General features: G+C 38.8%; 1 protein-coding gene across 1 annotated transcript in view; it reads left to right on the forward strand.

Moving 5' to 3' along the window:
• The window catches only part of LOC118738195 (mucin-5AC), a 162,215-nt gene extending 153,515 nt beyond the window's left edge, over nucleotides 1–8,700 (forward strand). Inside the window, exons 6-9 of the mRNA XM_036469118.1 lie at nucleotides 1–2,723; nucleotides 2,848–2,946; nucleotides 3,015–3,153; nucleotides 5,195–8,700. Coding sequence (XP_036325011.1) covers nucleotides 1–2,723; nucleotides 2,848–2,946; nucleotides 3,015–3,153; nucleotides 5,195–8,059 — 5,826 coding nt within the window. The 3' untranslated portion in view covers nucleotides 8,060–8,700. The remainder of the gene's footprint in view (nucleotides 2,724–2,847; nucleotides 2,947–3,014; nucleotides 3,154–5,194) is intronic.
• Nucleotides 8,701–14,725: the final 6,025 nt, after the last annotated feature.

Here is a 14,725-nt window from a genome sequence, read left to right on the forward strand (position 1 = left end):
CAACAACAACAACAACAACAACAACAACAACAACAACAACAACAACAGTCAATGCTACCACAGCTGTCGCAAATGAATACGTTACTTGGTGCTGCATCATTAGCCGCTCAAGGCCAACAACGTTATGTATCGTTACCTAAAATAAATGCGGCAACACAGCAGATATTTTCTCTAAACAGCGAAACGAATCAAATCACTCCCATTAGTCCGACGCAGACTGCTGCATCAATTGGCCCCACCGAACGTCTGCTGATCGCGCCAGCCGGCATCAATGCTCAGCAATTAGCACAGTGCCTGCAGCTGGGTCAAATACATTTCAACGATGTGAATCCGTTGCCACCCAGCACTCAGCCGCAACCCACGATGATGGCCATGAATCCGACACTGGCCATTAATCAGCAAGCAATGCAACAACAACAGCAACGCTTACAGCCGCCGCAGCAGCAAATAGTACACCCGCAACCCATCCAACCCCTAAGTAGTATAGCAAGCAGCGTCAACACTAATAGCACTAATGCAACTACAAATACGGTTACTAAGCAAGTGGCCAACGTGGCGCCCATTATTGATCAGAGTAAAGCCAAGTTGGAGCCGACAAAAGTTGTAGCGCCAACAGGTGCCGTCGCAAAGAAGAAGCCAGTACGTAAGCCGAAGGCTACCACTACAGCTGCCGATGTAGCCAGTGGCACTGCAGGCATAAAAAATGCGAGCGTCGTTAAGCCAATGCCAAAATTGGATCCGCTGTCGCAGAAGCCGAACAATAACCCCGTACAGATCGTGCAGCCGAATGTAGCCAGTGGCAAGCAAGTAGTCGCCGCAGGTGCTCCCGGTAATTTAACGACAGCAGGCAACAACAGCATACAACCCTTTCAGTCAATGCAACAAACGACGAAATTGATTGGCGTAACGGCGCCCATGCAACAGCTGGTCGCCTCTGGAGCGAGCTCACAGCAACAGCAGCAGCAGCAGCAACAACAACAGCAACAACCAACAAGCAGTGCACCAATGATGCTGCAGTCTCCAAATGTTCGCGGCTTTGTTAGCAGTGCAAGCATTACTGTTGGCTCAACTACAGCAACCAGCACCAGCGGCATGGGTACCAGCAGTAGCGCGGTTACAAGTAGTAGCGCGGTTACAAGCAGCAGCATGATGATGACGTCATCGTCGACGACTCTGACGCCTAGTTTTAGCAATAACGCACCGCCGTCTCTTTCGGCTCTGAACTCGTCTAGCAATGCAAGCGCAACACCACAGCAACCGCAGCAGCAGCAGGCAGCACAGCAGACTCAGCAACAACACACAGTGTCGCGTGTACAAACAATTCAGCTGACGGCGCAACAGCAGCAGATGTTTAAGCAAGTGCAAATGCAAATCCAATTTCTGACTATTAAGTTGCAGCATAAATCGTTGCTGAACTCACTGCCATTGCCGCCCGATTTTGACCCAGCCATCATAGCTGCATATGCCAAACCTATGAGCGATCCTGAGATAAATGTGGCACTGCAACGTCTGTATACAGAGCAGCAGCGCATATTGGCCGCTGGCAAGGAAATGCCTACGCCCGAAGCCTATCTTCAAATGCCTTCGATGGGCAATGGCGCAGGCATTACACTAATGACGCAGCCGACACTGATGCAACAACAGCATGTAGGAGTAAGTAAAGCAAATACAACGGGCATACCGGCGAATGTCGTACAACCTAATAACCACTCATCTACCGTGACCAATGCGATGGGCAGTGCTACAGCTGGTCAGCAGCTGCAGTCGCAGACACAGCCGCAGGCGCAGGCCGGAGTAACGCATCGAATTCACATATATCCGATGCAACATCACCAAACAGTGCAGCAAAATAAACAACAACAACAACAACAACAACAGTCCAAGTCGCAGCAAACACCAACAACTTCGCGTGGCAAAGACAACGCTAACACCGGTGGAAGGGGATGCAAAACGCCAACACCCAACTTGCAGCAAATAGCGCAGAATTGCAACAGCAATAGCACGTTGGTGCCCTTGAGCACACAGAAGCAGCAGCCAACACTGGTGCCAACAACAAAAGCGCCTGCTTTACACTATCAGCAGCAACAAACGCAGCAACAGCAATTCATGCTACAAAAGCCAGTTCTAGTGAGCAACATCAACAGCAGTAGTGCAAGTCTCATGAACGGACCTCCGCCCCTAGTTTTCTCTAATCCGTTGATTGCTGCCGCAGCCGCAACAACAAGCAGCGCTACGCTTTTCACATCTGGCCAAAATGGTTTCTTGCATGCCTTCTCGCAAGCGCCCGCCAGCAGCCTATCCACAATAACGACCACCGCAGCACCAGCCAACACAGTTACAAGCTCAAGCAGCGCTATCAATACCACGACAACTGCAACCGTAACTTCAACTGCAGCAACAGCAACATCAACATCAGCATCAACGTCTAATTCTAATAGTGCTGTCTGCACGAGCATATCTGCTGACACAACCGCCAGCACAACGATTACCACAACAACAACTGCGGTAGGTGCTGCCGTAACGGCAACCGAAAGTACGCCACCATTGGATACTCAAGCGCCACTTCAACTGCCGAGAAGTAATGCATCGTACGTGTCTGGCAGCAGCAACACCACCACCAGCACCACCACTACCCCCACAATGTCCGCCACTACACTGGGCATGCATATGATCAAATCAGAAGAGAACATGGCGCCACAACCGAAACTCGCACGTCTTTCTTTGTGAGTAGTTGGTTGAAAATGCGCGATACTCAACACAACTTTCGCTTTTCGACTTTTATAATTTGATCTTTTGCACGATTTTTATTGTATAAATGGTCCTATATATAACTATATGTGTTTTCAGATTTTTACGTCAATTGGAGTTGGATCAGCAGGCGTGCTTAAAACCTGACTACCTCAATCCCTTTCAGGACAAAGAGGAGGCCGTAAAACGGTTAATAAGGTGGGCTGCACGCTAATTCACTTTTATTTATTTTTATTTTTTAATTATAACAAATGCTGCTCACTTAGGTATCATTGCATGTATGAGAGTGTTGAGGATCTAACATTTGAGGATGAAGAGCGTTTCGAGCAGACGGCGATGCAATATCAGGAAAAATATCACAAAATTTCAACCAAATACCAAAAGATCTTGCTGCAGGAGTCAACGGTGAGTGACCTATATCTTTACATATTCTACATGTATAATTACAATTTTAGAACGCTCCAATAAAATCAAATTACAAACAGATTAGGCTTCAGAAGTGACGTTTTTTTGAAATCTTGCATTAAGGTTTGGTAAACCATCTCTTGCTCAGAAAATCAGAGCACTCATCATTAAAGTGGATAGGGTCAGTAGGCAGGGCCGCCGAGAGAAAATGCGGGCGCGGTACTAAATCTTAGTGCTCCAAAATTGTTGTACCCATATTAAAATATTGGCTGTCGAAACAATTACTTTCTGGTAAATAATAAAGGAGATTCAATTTCATATATTTTACTGCTTTGAGAAAATTACAGTTGGCCATTATTCTAACAAGTTTATCTTTGATCAAGCCGATAATAATGGGGCTTCCTCCACCGGAACCGAAAACTGAATGATAAGCGACATATGATTAGAAAATGTTTTCTTGTTAATAGCGCTCTTACAAGTTATGTATTTGCATATCGAGGGCGTATATTCAATACTCTCTATCTATCTATAAAAACTTTATAATAGGTTTGTTCCACAAGCTACTCGAAGTCACTTCGAGTTACACATACGCGTTTCACAAGTAAGTTTTAGAGTTTATTTGATATACGCTGACAAGTAGCTTGTGGAACAAACCTAATATTTAGTCTAGCAAGTAAGCTTAATCTTACATTATGTCAGTACTGCTTAAAAGTAAGTTTATTGTCAAAAATTATTCCCAGTATTTTCAATATGTCAGTTTAGTGGATAGGGATGTCATACACGGAGAGGGTTGGATGTATACATTTGTGTCTTTTGCATATGTACGATTGCGGCAAGTCCTTAGTCTTAGAAAAAAATATAATGAAGCTAACTTTCCCAAAGGCTATATTGAATAAAATAACCGAAAATGGTGATCCATGTGGGGCAACATTAAAGAGAGGAACAGTTTTTGAATAACACCCGAACCCGAACAGCGAACTTCCAGTTGCAAAGGAAAGACTTAACAATATTGTACATCCTCTCACCATTTCTCCAGCGTAATAATTTAGATATGCAGGGGAGGGGGGAAATGGGAGAAACTAATGAATTGTTTCTATTTAGTTTGGCAATAGAAATAATAATAGCAGTTTTTCACTCTTGGTGACCCTTGAGATAGAATGGAGTAATGGAGTTTAATGGCTCTATGTGGAAATATAAGAGTTTATTGCTGTATCAAGTTTGGTTTCGGTTGGGCAGATATATCGCATTAGGTAGAACTATTTATTTCGGTTGGGCAGATATATCGCATTAGGTAGAACTATTTTAGCCTGGGCAAAACTAGTTTGACCTAAGATCGGATTTTACAGGCAACATATACATACATACACAGGCACATGTAACTTACCTGCCACAAAAAATGTTAATCATGTTTTCCAGCAAAATTGTGTAGATAGAGGATTTTGCTCTTATAACAAAATGTTGCACATAGTCGAATTTTCAAAATGAGAACATAATACCATTACAGCTATATTTTAAGTTTAACATTATTCATGGCTGAAAGATTAATGGGAGCTCACGTTACAATCAAAAACTCATTTTGATCAAAATTGCAGATAGAGGGTATTGAATATAAGACCTCGCTATGTAAATCCTACTATGCCGATGCGTTCCCATATATGATACATACGAGTGCATGTAAAAAAGTAACGTTTAAGTTATAAATAAACAGAATAAGGTCAAACGAGGATAGAGCGTATACTATAAAAGAGCATTCAGCATGCACAAAAACCTGAGCGTTTGTATATCGTCTGATATTCTTCCTTTAAAAATAACTAACTGTCTGTCAGTACGAGTGAAGTTCAGTTTCAATACGAAATCGACCCATAATTTGATGGCTTTAATAAACACTTGGAACATGCAAATAAATGGTGGGTGCCTTTTGAAAAATTCTTAGAACACAAACTGTCGTGTAACGTTAATCCCACGTAAAACTGATACTTGAAATGCTGAAACAAACCAGATATTATAATTAATTAATTATAAATATTATTTTTCCTTGCAGTTAGCTCATCGTACATCCGAAACTTGTCAAATACAACAATTAATGATTGATGATCTGAGGACGGAAATGGAGCATTTACGAAATTCGGAGCGTGAGCAAGCATTGTATGAGCAGCAATTGCACCAACAACAACAACAAAAAGATCTGCCGGAGCGCGAGCAATTCGAACAAAATGTTGATCAATTGCCGTCAGTCGAAATGCAGGAAGTAAAGCAGGAACTCAAAGCTGTAAAAGACGAACTGCAGATAGGCGGTGCTAAGATAAGCGTAAACATTGACACTGCACTTAAAACACTTGAAATTAAAACTGAGCCTGGTGACAATAGCAGTAGCAACGCCCATTCAGGTTGCAAGGAAAACAAAGAAGCAGCTCCATCATCGCCAGCTGTAGATAAATTTGACTTTTTAAAGCAAAGTATAGCTAATAACTCACCAACTAATGACGGCAACAAGCAACAGCATATGCTGCAGAATCAGAATTTGGAGCAGCAGGAGCATAAACAAAACGAATTACTACCGAAAAAGGAAGAGAAACCCAGTTGGCATAGTGCAGTGACAGCGACACCCGCATCGTTTGAAAATTCGAATTCTGATTCAGTCGAGTCAAATGTGGGCAATGGCAAATTACCGGCATCCAATTTCTATCCGTCCAGTAAAAAGCAGCTGAATGGCACTATTAAGCGAGATACGGCGCCCCTAACTGCTCCGTGTACTTATATCAAGAAGGAGTTTGAAAATTTCGATATTGAATCAGAAATAACACCGAGTTTTATTATGAAAAAAGTAGAACATAAAGATGTGCTGTCGTCACCACCACCAACGCAGCTGAATACCGCCAAAATGCACTACAAGCAAGCCAGGGAAAAGACCGAGCGCAATAATGCGCATGATCAGCAGCAACAACAGCAACAGCCAAGGGTAGCGACAAGTGCGCCAGCGGGTAATAGTTTTGCTGCACAATATTTGCAACACAATTCGAAGCAACAACAGTTACAGCAGCAACAGCAACATCAACAGCAGCAGTTTAAGCAGCAGCAACAGCAATTGAAGCATCACCAGCAGCAGCAGCAGCAGCAGCAACAACAACAACAACAACAACAAGAAGACGATTGGCTATGCTTGCAGAAAGAGTTAAATCTTATCAACACCGAAAATAAAATGCCATTGCAGCATTTGAATAATCTGCAGCAACAGCAGCAGCAGTCACAGCCTATGAAGTCGCTCAATCTCTTTGAGCGCTCGCCCAGCAATGATAGCGGCAGCAGCATGGGCACAGTTAGCAGCGGACAATCTGGTCACTTAATAGATCTCTTTCCAAATGGTTGTATAAACAAGAACACCCAATTGAGCCCCAGTAGTAGTGACTCCACCCAACACCATGAACAGCAGCAACAGCAACAAAACTGTGATCAAGGCGTGCAGCCTACCAGTGACCACCACCAAAACCACCAACAAGAGCAAGATTCACATAACCATATGCAGTCAACACTCAACGAATTCTTCGACTCCGGTGACGACATGGCAGATGTACATAAGTCGGTAGAGACGCGCCTGGAGGCCATGTTCGGCGAGTCTCCTGTTCATTTGAGCAAAAGTGGCGGAAGCGATTCGCAAGACATTGAAGCTGGACTAGATGAGATTTTCGGCGATGACAAATCAAACGATAGCAACACCGACTCTAATTCGAAGCAGCAGCAACAACGTCTGTGGGATAGTGAGCTTTCTGCAGCGAATAATTTTATGCGAGTCACAAACACCCAAGAGGGTGGGCTATTTGGAAATGAGCAGCAGCAAATGCAACTCAATCAGCAACACTTGCAACAAAGCTTGCAATTAAATATCACTAACAGTTCAACACGTTGGATGCAAAACATCGATGCTCCATTTGGCGAATTCATAGCCAACTCCACCAATGACTGCTCTGAGTCACGTAAAAGGCGTTGGAATGCTGAATTAATGTCGCCCGATGCGGACGATACTCTCGATGGTGCAAAGAAAATGTGCCCAATGTCTGGTTCCTCGAGCTCATCATCGCCTATATCAGCACAGCAGCAGCAGCAGCAACACCAGCAAACCCAACAACATCACGAAAGTATTATGGAGGCTGATCTACTGTCGCTACATGATGGCATACGTGTGGAGCCTGCTGCAGCACAAATGTTGCAAATGTCTGCTCAGCAGCAAGCTGTCTTCTGCCAAACACAGCAGCAGTTCAGTAATTTATTGGATGGTGTAGATCACCATCAACAACATTTTACTAGCGCACAACACCAACAGCAGCAGCAATCTCACCTTCAGCATAGCCATCACCATCTTAACCATCAACTTCACACACACTTACAAACGCATATGCAAAGCAATCATATCGGCGGAGGCGACTTTGATGATGACATAAGTCGGCATGTGCAGAATGCCATTGACAGCATTTTGAATTTGCAAAACAGTGAATCAGCAGACTCGCTCAACTTCTCGTTAGATCATTCGATGGGCTCGTTGCTCGGCGACAGCATACTTGACGATAGACAACAACAACAAACGACGGTAAATTGCCAAGATGGCGTTAAACGAAGACACCATCACCTTGTCGACGAATTGGGCGATTGTCTGATCAGCGGTGGCGGCAGTGGAGCAGCAGCAGGAGACAACGCAAGCACCATACTTTTGGATAGCACTCAAAATCACCATGCACAACAACAACAGCAAGCACTGCTAAATCAAAACCATCACCAGGGAATGCAGCAAAACAATCATCAACAACAAACGCAACACTTGCATCAGCAGCAACAATCGATGTTAAGTAACGATTTCGGCTGCGTTGCAGCTGGTCTCGTCGACGAAGCGGTCAAATCGATAATGACATCCTGACAACTTACTGCAGCGGATCAGCAGCAGAATCAACAACAACTGCAAGCGCTCGGATCGAGACAACGCGCTGTAGCTAGATCCACAACAACGGCAGCAGCAGCAATAACGGCGATTACAGCTGGTGGCAATAGTATTGGCAACAATCGTAACAACATTGTAAATACAGGAGTGATACTAGAGTTTAATACAAGTGCTTTATGAGCTGTGCGTCGTAAAAGAAGCGCTTAGTAGGGCGTATGTGTCTTGTAAAAGAGAAGTGGAGAGTGCAGAGTAAGGCGCATCGTTAAAATAGCACATTTGGAACCACATGCAGCTATAAAAAACGAGCATTATTCTACATTTCTTATTATGCCGTATTTCCACTGGGCATTAATTGATGAAAATATTTAATGATAAGTTTTGGCATTACAAACAAATCGGTATACTTACGTTCTGTCGACCGCTGTGGTGTAGTGGTAAGCAGTGCGTGCTTTCACTCCGCTGCGCCTCGGTTTAAACCCTGGTCAAAGCAACATCGAAGAAAAAAGGTTTTTTCTTACAGCGGCCGTCCCTCAGCAGGCCATGGTAAACTTCCGAGTGTATTTCTGCCGTGAAAAACAGCTCTCATAAAAATACAATCGCCGTTCGGAGTCGGTGTAAAACTGTAGGTCCCTCCGTGTGACAACATCAAGGCGCACGCCACAAATCGGAGGAGAATCACGGCCAAACACTAACATATGTGTAAGCGCTGATTTATTATTATTATTAACGACGTTACTTTAAATAAAAGTTATTAAGTCTGTTTCGCCATTTTTGTCATTTCACTGCCCAGTGGAAATACGGCATTAGTTTTTGGATTTACTTTTCAAAAGATTCCGCTAGAGCAAACCTTTTTGAACCGTGTTAGCATTCAGTTACAATTAGTGACAATTTAGTTTAAAACTTTATAATGTCTTACGAAAAATCGCTTCGAAATTATAACCACCGAGTACAATTGCAGAATTGGAATTATATACAATATTTCATAGTGCGGCGCTTGGCGAAATGGAAATCCGATTAGTTTTAAAACCACGTGTGTAAAAGAAGTATTACATTTTTGAGCAATAATAAGGGTTTTCTACAAAGAATTTAGCTGTTGCCATTGCAAAAACAGCCACCGGAAAAGAAACTTATGGCACTGAAAAAACCTTGATCTTGTGCTCTTGCTTATGTTATGTATGCATGTCCATACTTTCTATTAGATAACTTCCTTTAACCAGTTTAGTTCCAATTTACACTTTTAGCATTGATAACGGATGACCCCCAAACTTCACTTACGCCTCAGAGCACCAAGAAAGCAACATGGTTGCAATATAGCGGTAATTAGTACGTAGCTCGAATACGCCTTATATCAGGTGAGCAATTGCAACAGTGCTGCAAATTTTCTTCAGTGATGCAGTTATTGCAGATGTACATATTACTATTTTATTATGTGTCTCGAAGCGCTACTTTTCATTTCAAGGACGTCGCCAGCTTGCCCTACCTGCCATAATTTACCAATTAATATTTGGCCACTTTGAAAGGATGTCTTCGTCTTATTCTCAAAGATGTTCTAATTTTTCAAATTAGGGCTTTAAAATGCATTCAGAAGAAATATTTGTAAATTACTTTTATTTGTATATTTTGCTTTTTTTTTCTTTATTCCCAATTAACAGTCAACAGCTATGAACATATCGATGGTCCCAGTAATAACGACACGACTCAAAACTCAAAAACAACAAACAACAAAAAAACCTTCCTATTTTAAAGGGCTTTATGTCTAATCCATGTCTATTCCTTAGACACGTGCGTAGGAAGGTTTTTTTTTAGTTTTGCGTTGTGCGGTTATTGCAAAGACCAATTTTAAGATCTTCACGTTTTCTTTAAAACGCATATAAAACGTGTCTAGCTGTGCTGAGTTTGTTTAAACAAATTTAATAATAATAGCGCATTAATGAAAATGTCGAATATTTTAAATAGACAACTCTTGTCTACCTTTTTAAGTAATTGTGAACTTCCCCGGATGTTGATGGTTAACACGCGACATATTTTAGATATTTTTAACGTAAATATACATGGTATTCTACAACAATTTTATAAGTTCAAAGTAGCAACAATTTGTTTTGTTTAATATTTTAGATAATTTATAATATTTAATTTGTTAAATTGTAATCTGCTGTGTGTATGTGTAGATATATTTGTAGTTTTTATTTTTTGTTTTTTCTCTTATTTAATATTTTAGTTAAAAAAACTTGCACTAATGAAATAATTCAAAAAGCAATACATAAAACTGAATTAGAACAAAATATGAATTGTGAAATTGCACAAATTTTATAAAAAAAAAAAATAAGCAATAACTTCAAGCTTGAAATAGTAAAATACAATGGATAATAAAAAACTTTATGAAAATACAAAGTTCCGCCATTTAATAAACAGTACTGAAAGTGTTATAGCGTTAAAATAATCTCGAATTCTTTGCAACATCACAAACACAAAGTACTTCAGTACCTCAAAACAACCCTAAACTTTTTTAAAGTTTAGTGAAAGCGTTTTACGCTTTCGCGAAAACTCAAAGGGCATTACTTTTAGCTATTCGATTTTAACCGTTTAGGCTACTACAAACACAAAACGACAAACGAACTCGTGCAACTGAATTCTTCAAATCAATGAATGTCTTAAAAACGCTTTAAAGTAAAAATTAGCGAAATTTTATTTAAAATAAAAAGATGCAAAAAATTAAAAATATGCTTATGTAATTATATACTGTAATACTTTAAACACTATCGCCGCAAAATGGCCACAGCTTGTGGACGTTGGCAAACGAATTGGTTGTAAACTACGCAATTATGTTTAGAATGTATGTGGCTTTCGTAAAACAAGTAATAATATTAATAAAAAAAAAACAAACAAAAAATTACAAACTTTGCTACAACAAATTGAATGTCGCTCATTAAACCAAATACATATATGTACAAATAAAGTTGCATATAATACTGTGTAGCAGCAAATGGTACACAATATATTGAAAAACAAAAAACGTTGCCAACCTTGTTAATAAAATGTTCAAAATTTGCAATGCAACAAGGAGTATACTAAGCGAACACCTTAAGCAAACCACTTACCACACAAAAAGTCAATGCTGAGAATTTAAACCAACGACGAAAACAAAGCATAAACATTCGTTATTTTTGTATATAAAATCTAAGTGAAATTATTAGTGAAAATTGTAAGATAGCAGCAACATGCAAAATCTAGATGTGAATTTTTTCCTTTCTAAAATTTATCATAACAATCAGTGTTTATATGTGTATTAAAAACTTTACCAAAACCAAAATATTAAGTAAAAGAACTATTGATAATAATAAACTATATAATATATACTTACATATAAAAAGAGATACAAGACAGCGCCAGTATTGGCGAACGTTGCTGGTACTAATTTGCTTACATATGCATGTACGCTTAGTTCTGTAATGTACATGTAAAACTTTTTTGCATGCATGCGAATAACAATCCAAATATGAGACGCCAATAGGTTGAGTGAGTGTTTGAAACTAATACTTGAGTATAATTTTTTAGTCGAACAAGCAACATTTTCCACAAGTTAATCCATTACGAATGACAAGCGAGTTTAATTTGCACTGCGCGCTCCAGTGGCCGAATTCATAATTACTGATAGTCGCTCAAAAATTCTGGCATCCACAACTTTTTCGCGCTTGATTGTAAACGAACTTCAGTTGAGTTGCCAGTGGCTGAAATGGTATTACGGATGGCAACTGGAACTGCATTTTTGTGGTTGCTGCGGAAATTTTGTTGGAGAATGTATTTTTATTTTTTTAACTCTTTCTGCAGCTTTTTTAAACACGAGCTTTGGTTGGTGGTACTTCATAATTTTATTATGTATCTTTAATTTTATAGCACTAGACTAGTTTCTATTCATAATATACGTTTGCATTTCAGTGGCGTTGCCTATCGACACCTACTCAGGTTGCGTTGCTATCCGTAATCGACGTATTAATTTTAGAGGCAAGCTTAGAGTTACAGTAGTCGAAATAATTACAACCGCACCACATTTTGACAAGTTTTAACATAATATTTTTTGTTGTTGTTTAATTTTGGTAATTTTTTTATCAAAATATAGCTAATTCTTTAACCAAACCCGTGTTTCATACTTTGTGCAATATTCAAAACAAATTCAACACACTTTCGTAAAAATTTCGAGCTTTTTTAATTATATTTCCTAGAAATATTCGTGAGTATACAGCTTTATGGCCCATTGATTTCTAGTAGAATAAAGTACAACTTTCAAAGGACTAAAAATTATGGTTAGTTTTTTTGGTATTTTTTTTTATTTGTTCCATTTGGTATGGAAGAAAAGCGTAACATATTGGAAGAAAATATCTAAAAATCCACAGTAATTTTTAGCCTTTTGAAACTTGTACTTTATGCTACCAAACTCCATCCTCAGAATCTTTCTGGGAAATCTAATTAAAAAATCTCGAAATTTTTACAAAAGTTTGCTGATTTTTTTTTATATTATACGAAGCTTGAAACTTAAACTTAAGCGGGTTTCTTAACAATGAACTATGGTTACATAAAAAAAATAGCCAAAATTTAGTAACAACAAAAATAATATGTTAAAACTTGTCAAAATATGGTGCGGCTATAATTATTTCGACCACTGTAAAAGTGGCTGAGTTTTTTTAGCGTTACATTTTGATGTAGGAAGCAAGGAAAATTAAAACGCTATCCTTTCCAAAAAAATCGAACTTCTTGTTTTATTTCTATTGGTTTTTATTCAATGAATTTGCTAAGTCCCAAAATGCACAAAAAATTTGGTGTCAAAAAAAAAACAAAAAATTTCCATTAAGGTCGAGTTCTACTAGTTCGTATAGTTTTTTGCTTGAGGAAAATATATTTTTCTCTCTTGTAAAATTTGAAAAACTGAAAATAGAAAATTTTCACTCAAAGCTAGCGACTTCCAGTTCTAAAAAATTTCTTTATTCCACCTTTTCTGAAGTGAGGATGAACATAGTTTTAGGTGCAAATTTTTGACAAACAGTCAAGCTTGATTATTTGTCAAGTGCACAGAAATGCGGGGTAAGTTTGAGTCTGTATCCACCGATTGTGAGTACATAATGTAAATGAAGAAGCCTAAATTTATACTACAAATATTTACGGTTTACGAGGAGAAAAAAATGTATCGCTAAACTCGTAAGCCACGAAAGATAAATCTGCCCAACAAAAGATAAGAAATATAAATAGCTACATATGTCCGGGTGCGTACGCAAAAACTTGCAAGGAACTTGTAGAGTTGGGGGAAATTGAGAAACCAAAAACGGGAGTTTATGTTCACACTGTTCTTGAATTAGTTAAAAGTTCACTAAAACGTACGACTAAAACAACAACAACAACTAAAATTGAAAATGCAACTTTGTTCGTTATCACCTACGTAAGCAAAATCCATTTTCACTAAAATCGTATCAGCCTTTTTTGCGAAATATTGACATTCAAGAATTACAAAATTATACAAATTTCAGAAAAAACTTTTGTTCTCATATTTTTTTTTTATATTCCTGTGTGCGCCCCTGAGATCAACGCAGTTTCAGACAGTTGAACAAATTTTACTTTCTTTTTTCCCAACAGAATTTTTCTTCCACATGGTGCATATATTATTTTTTTTTTGTTTTCTTCATGACTTATATTTGTAAATAAAACTCAACTTGTCTACACACACTTTCAGTCCCGGATTGTATTTCACAATTACTTACTAAATCAGAACGTATTGAAACGCTAAAAATATTTATTAAAAATAAATCAAAACAAGAAATACATTATTAACTATTTTTATGCAAAAGAATTATGCGTTAATGAGTCAAGGGCTGTTCTTAATCATATCCAACGAATTAAAAAAAGAAAAGAAAAAAGGAATACAAATGTTTGTAGTGAAATTTTTATAATTTTGCAATTCTGGAATGTCAATATTTCGCAAAAAAAGCTGATACGATTTTAGTGAAAATAGATTTCGGTTACGTAGGTGATAACGAACAAAGTTGCATTTTTTAATTTGTTAATTTTTATCGTACGTTTTAGTGAACTGGTAACTAATTCAGGAACAGTGTGTGTTGAAATGAAATTGTAAATTTTTACTGGATAAATTTTTCCTCGTAACAATTTGCCTGTAAGAAAGCCGGCTTACTTACTGCTTGTAAAATTTTACACAAGCAAAGAAATAAATTTTTCGAACTGCAAAGTTTACGTAAATGGTCAAAACACATTGGAGCAAAGTTACAAATTACTTCGAAATGTACATACATGTTAAAAAAAGTAAACTCGGATGGATATTGTCTGCACTTTTCTGTATACTGAGATTAATCGCTATACATAATACGATGCACGATACTGGTAGCCATGGCTACTAGACCAACAACTAGACGCCAATCGCCATAAAACTAGTAACTACTTGCAAGGTCGCAAAAAAAGTTGTTTCTAATAGCGGTCGCCCCTCGGCAGGCAATGGCAAACCTCCGAGTGTATAGCGTAGATATACTTTGAGTACTCACGTTCGCAGCAATTGTGGTTCAGTGATCGTACGATGATTTCGGCTACAATAAGTATTGTTTGGGCGCGACTGCTAACATCGTGCGTTTAAATGCATGCTATGCACTG

The sequence above is a fragment of the Rhagoletis pomonella genome, unplaced genomic scaffold, assembly GCF_013731165.1.
Source record: "Rhagoletis pomonella isolate Grant_MI unplaced genomic scaffold, Rhpom_1.0 Rhpom_scaffold_00004, whole genome shotgun sequence".
NCBI classification, from domain to species: domain Eukaryota; kingdom Metazoa; phylum Arthropoda; class Insecta; order Diptera; family Tephritidae; genus Rhagoletis; species Rhagoletis pomonella.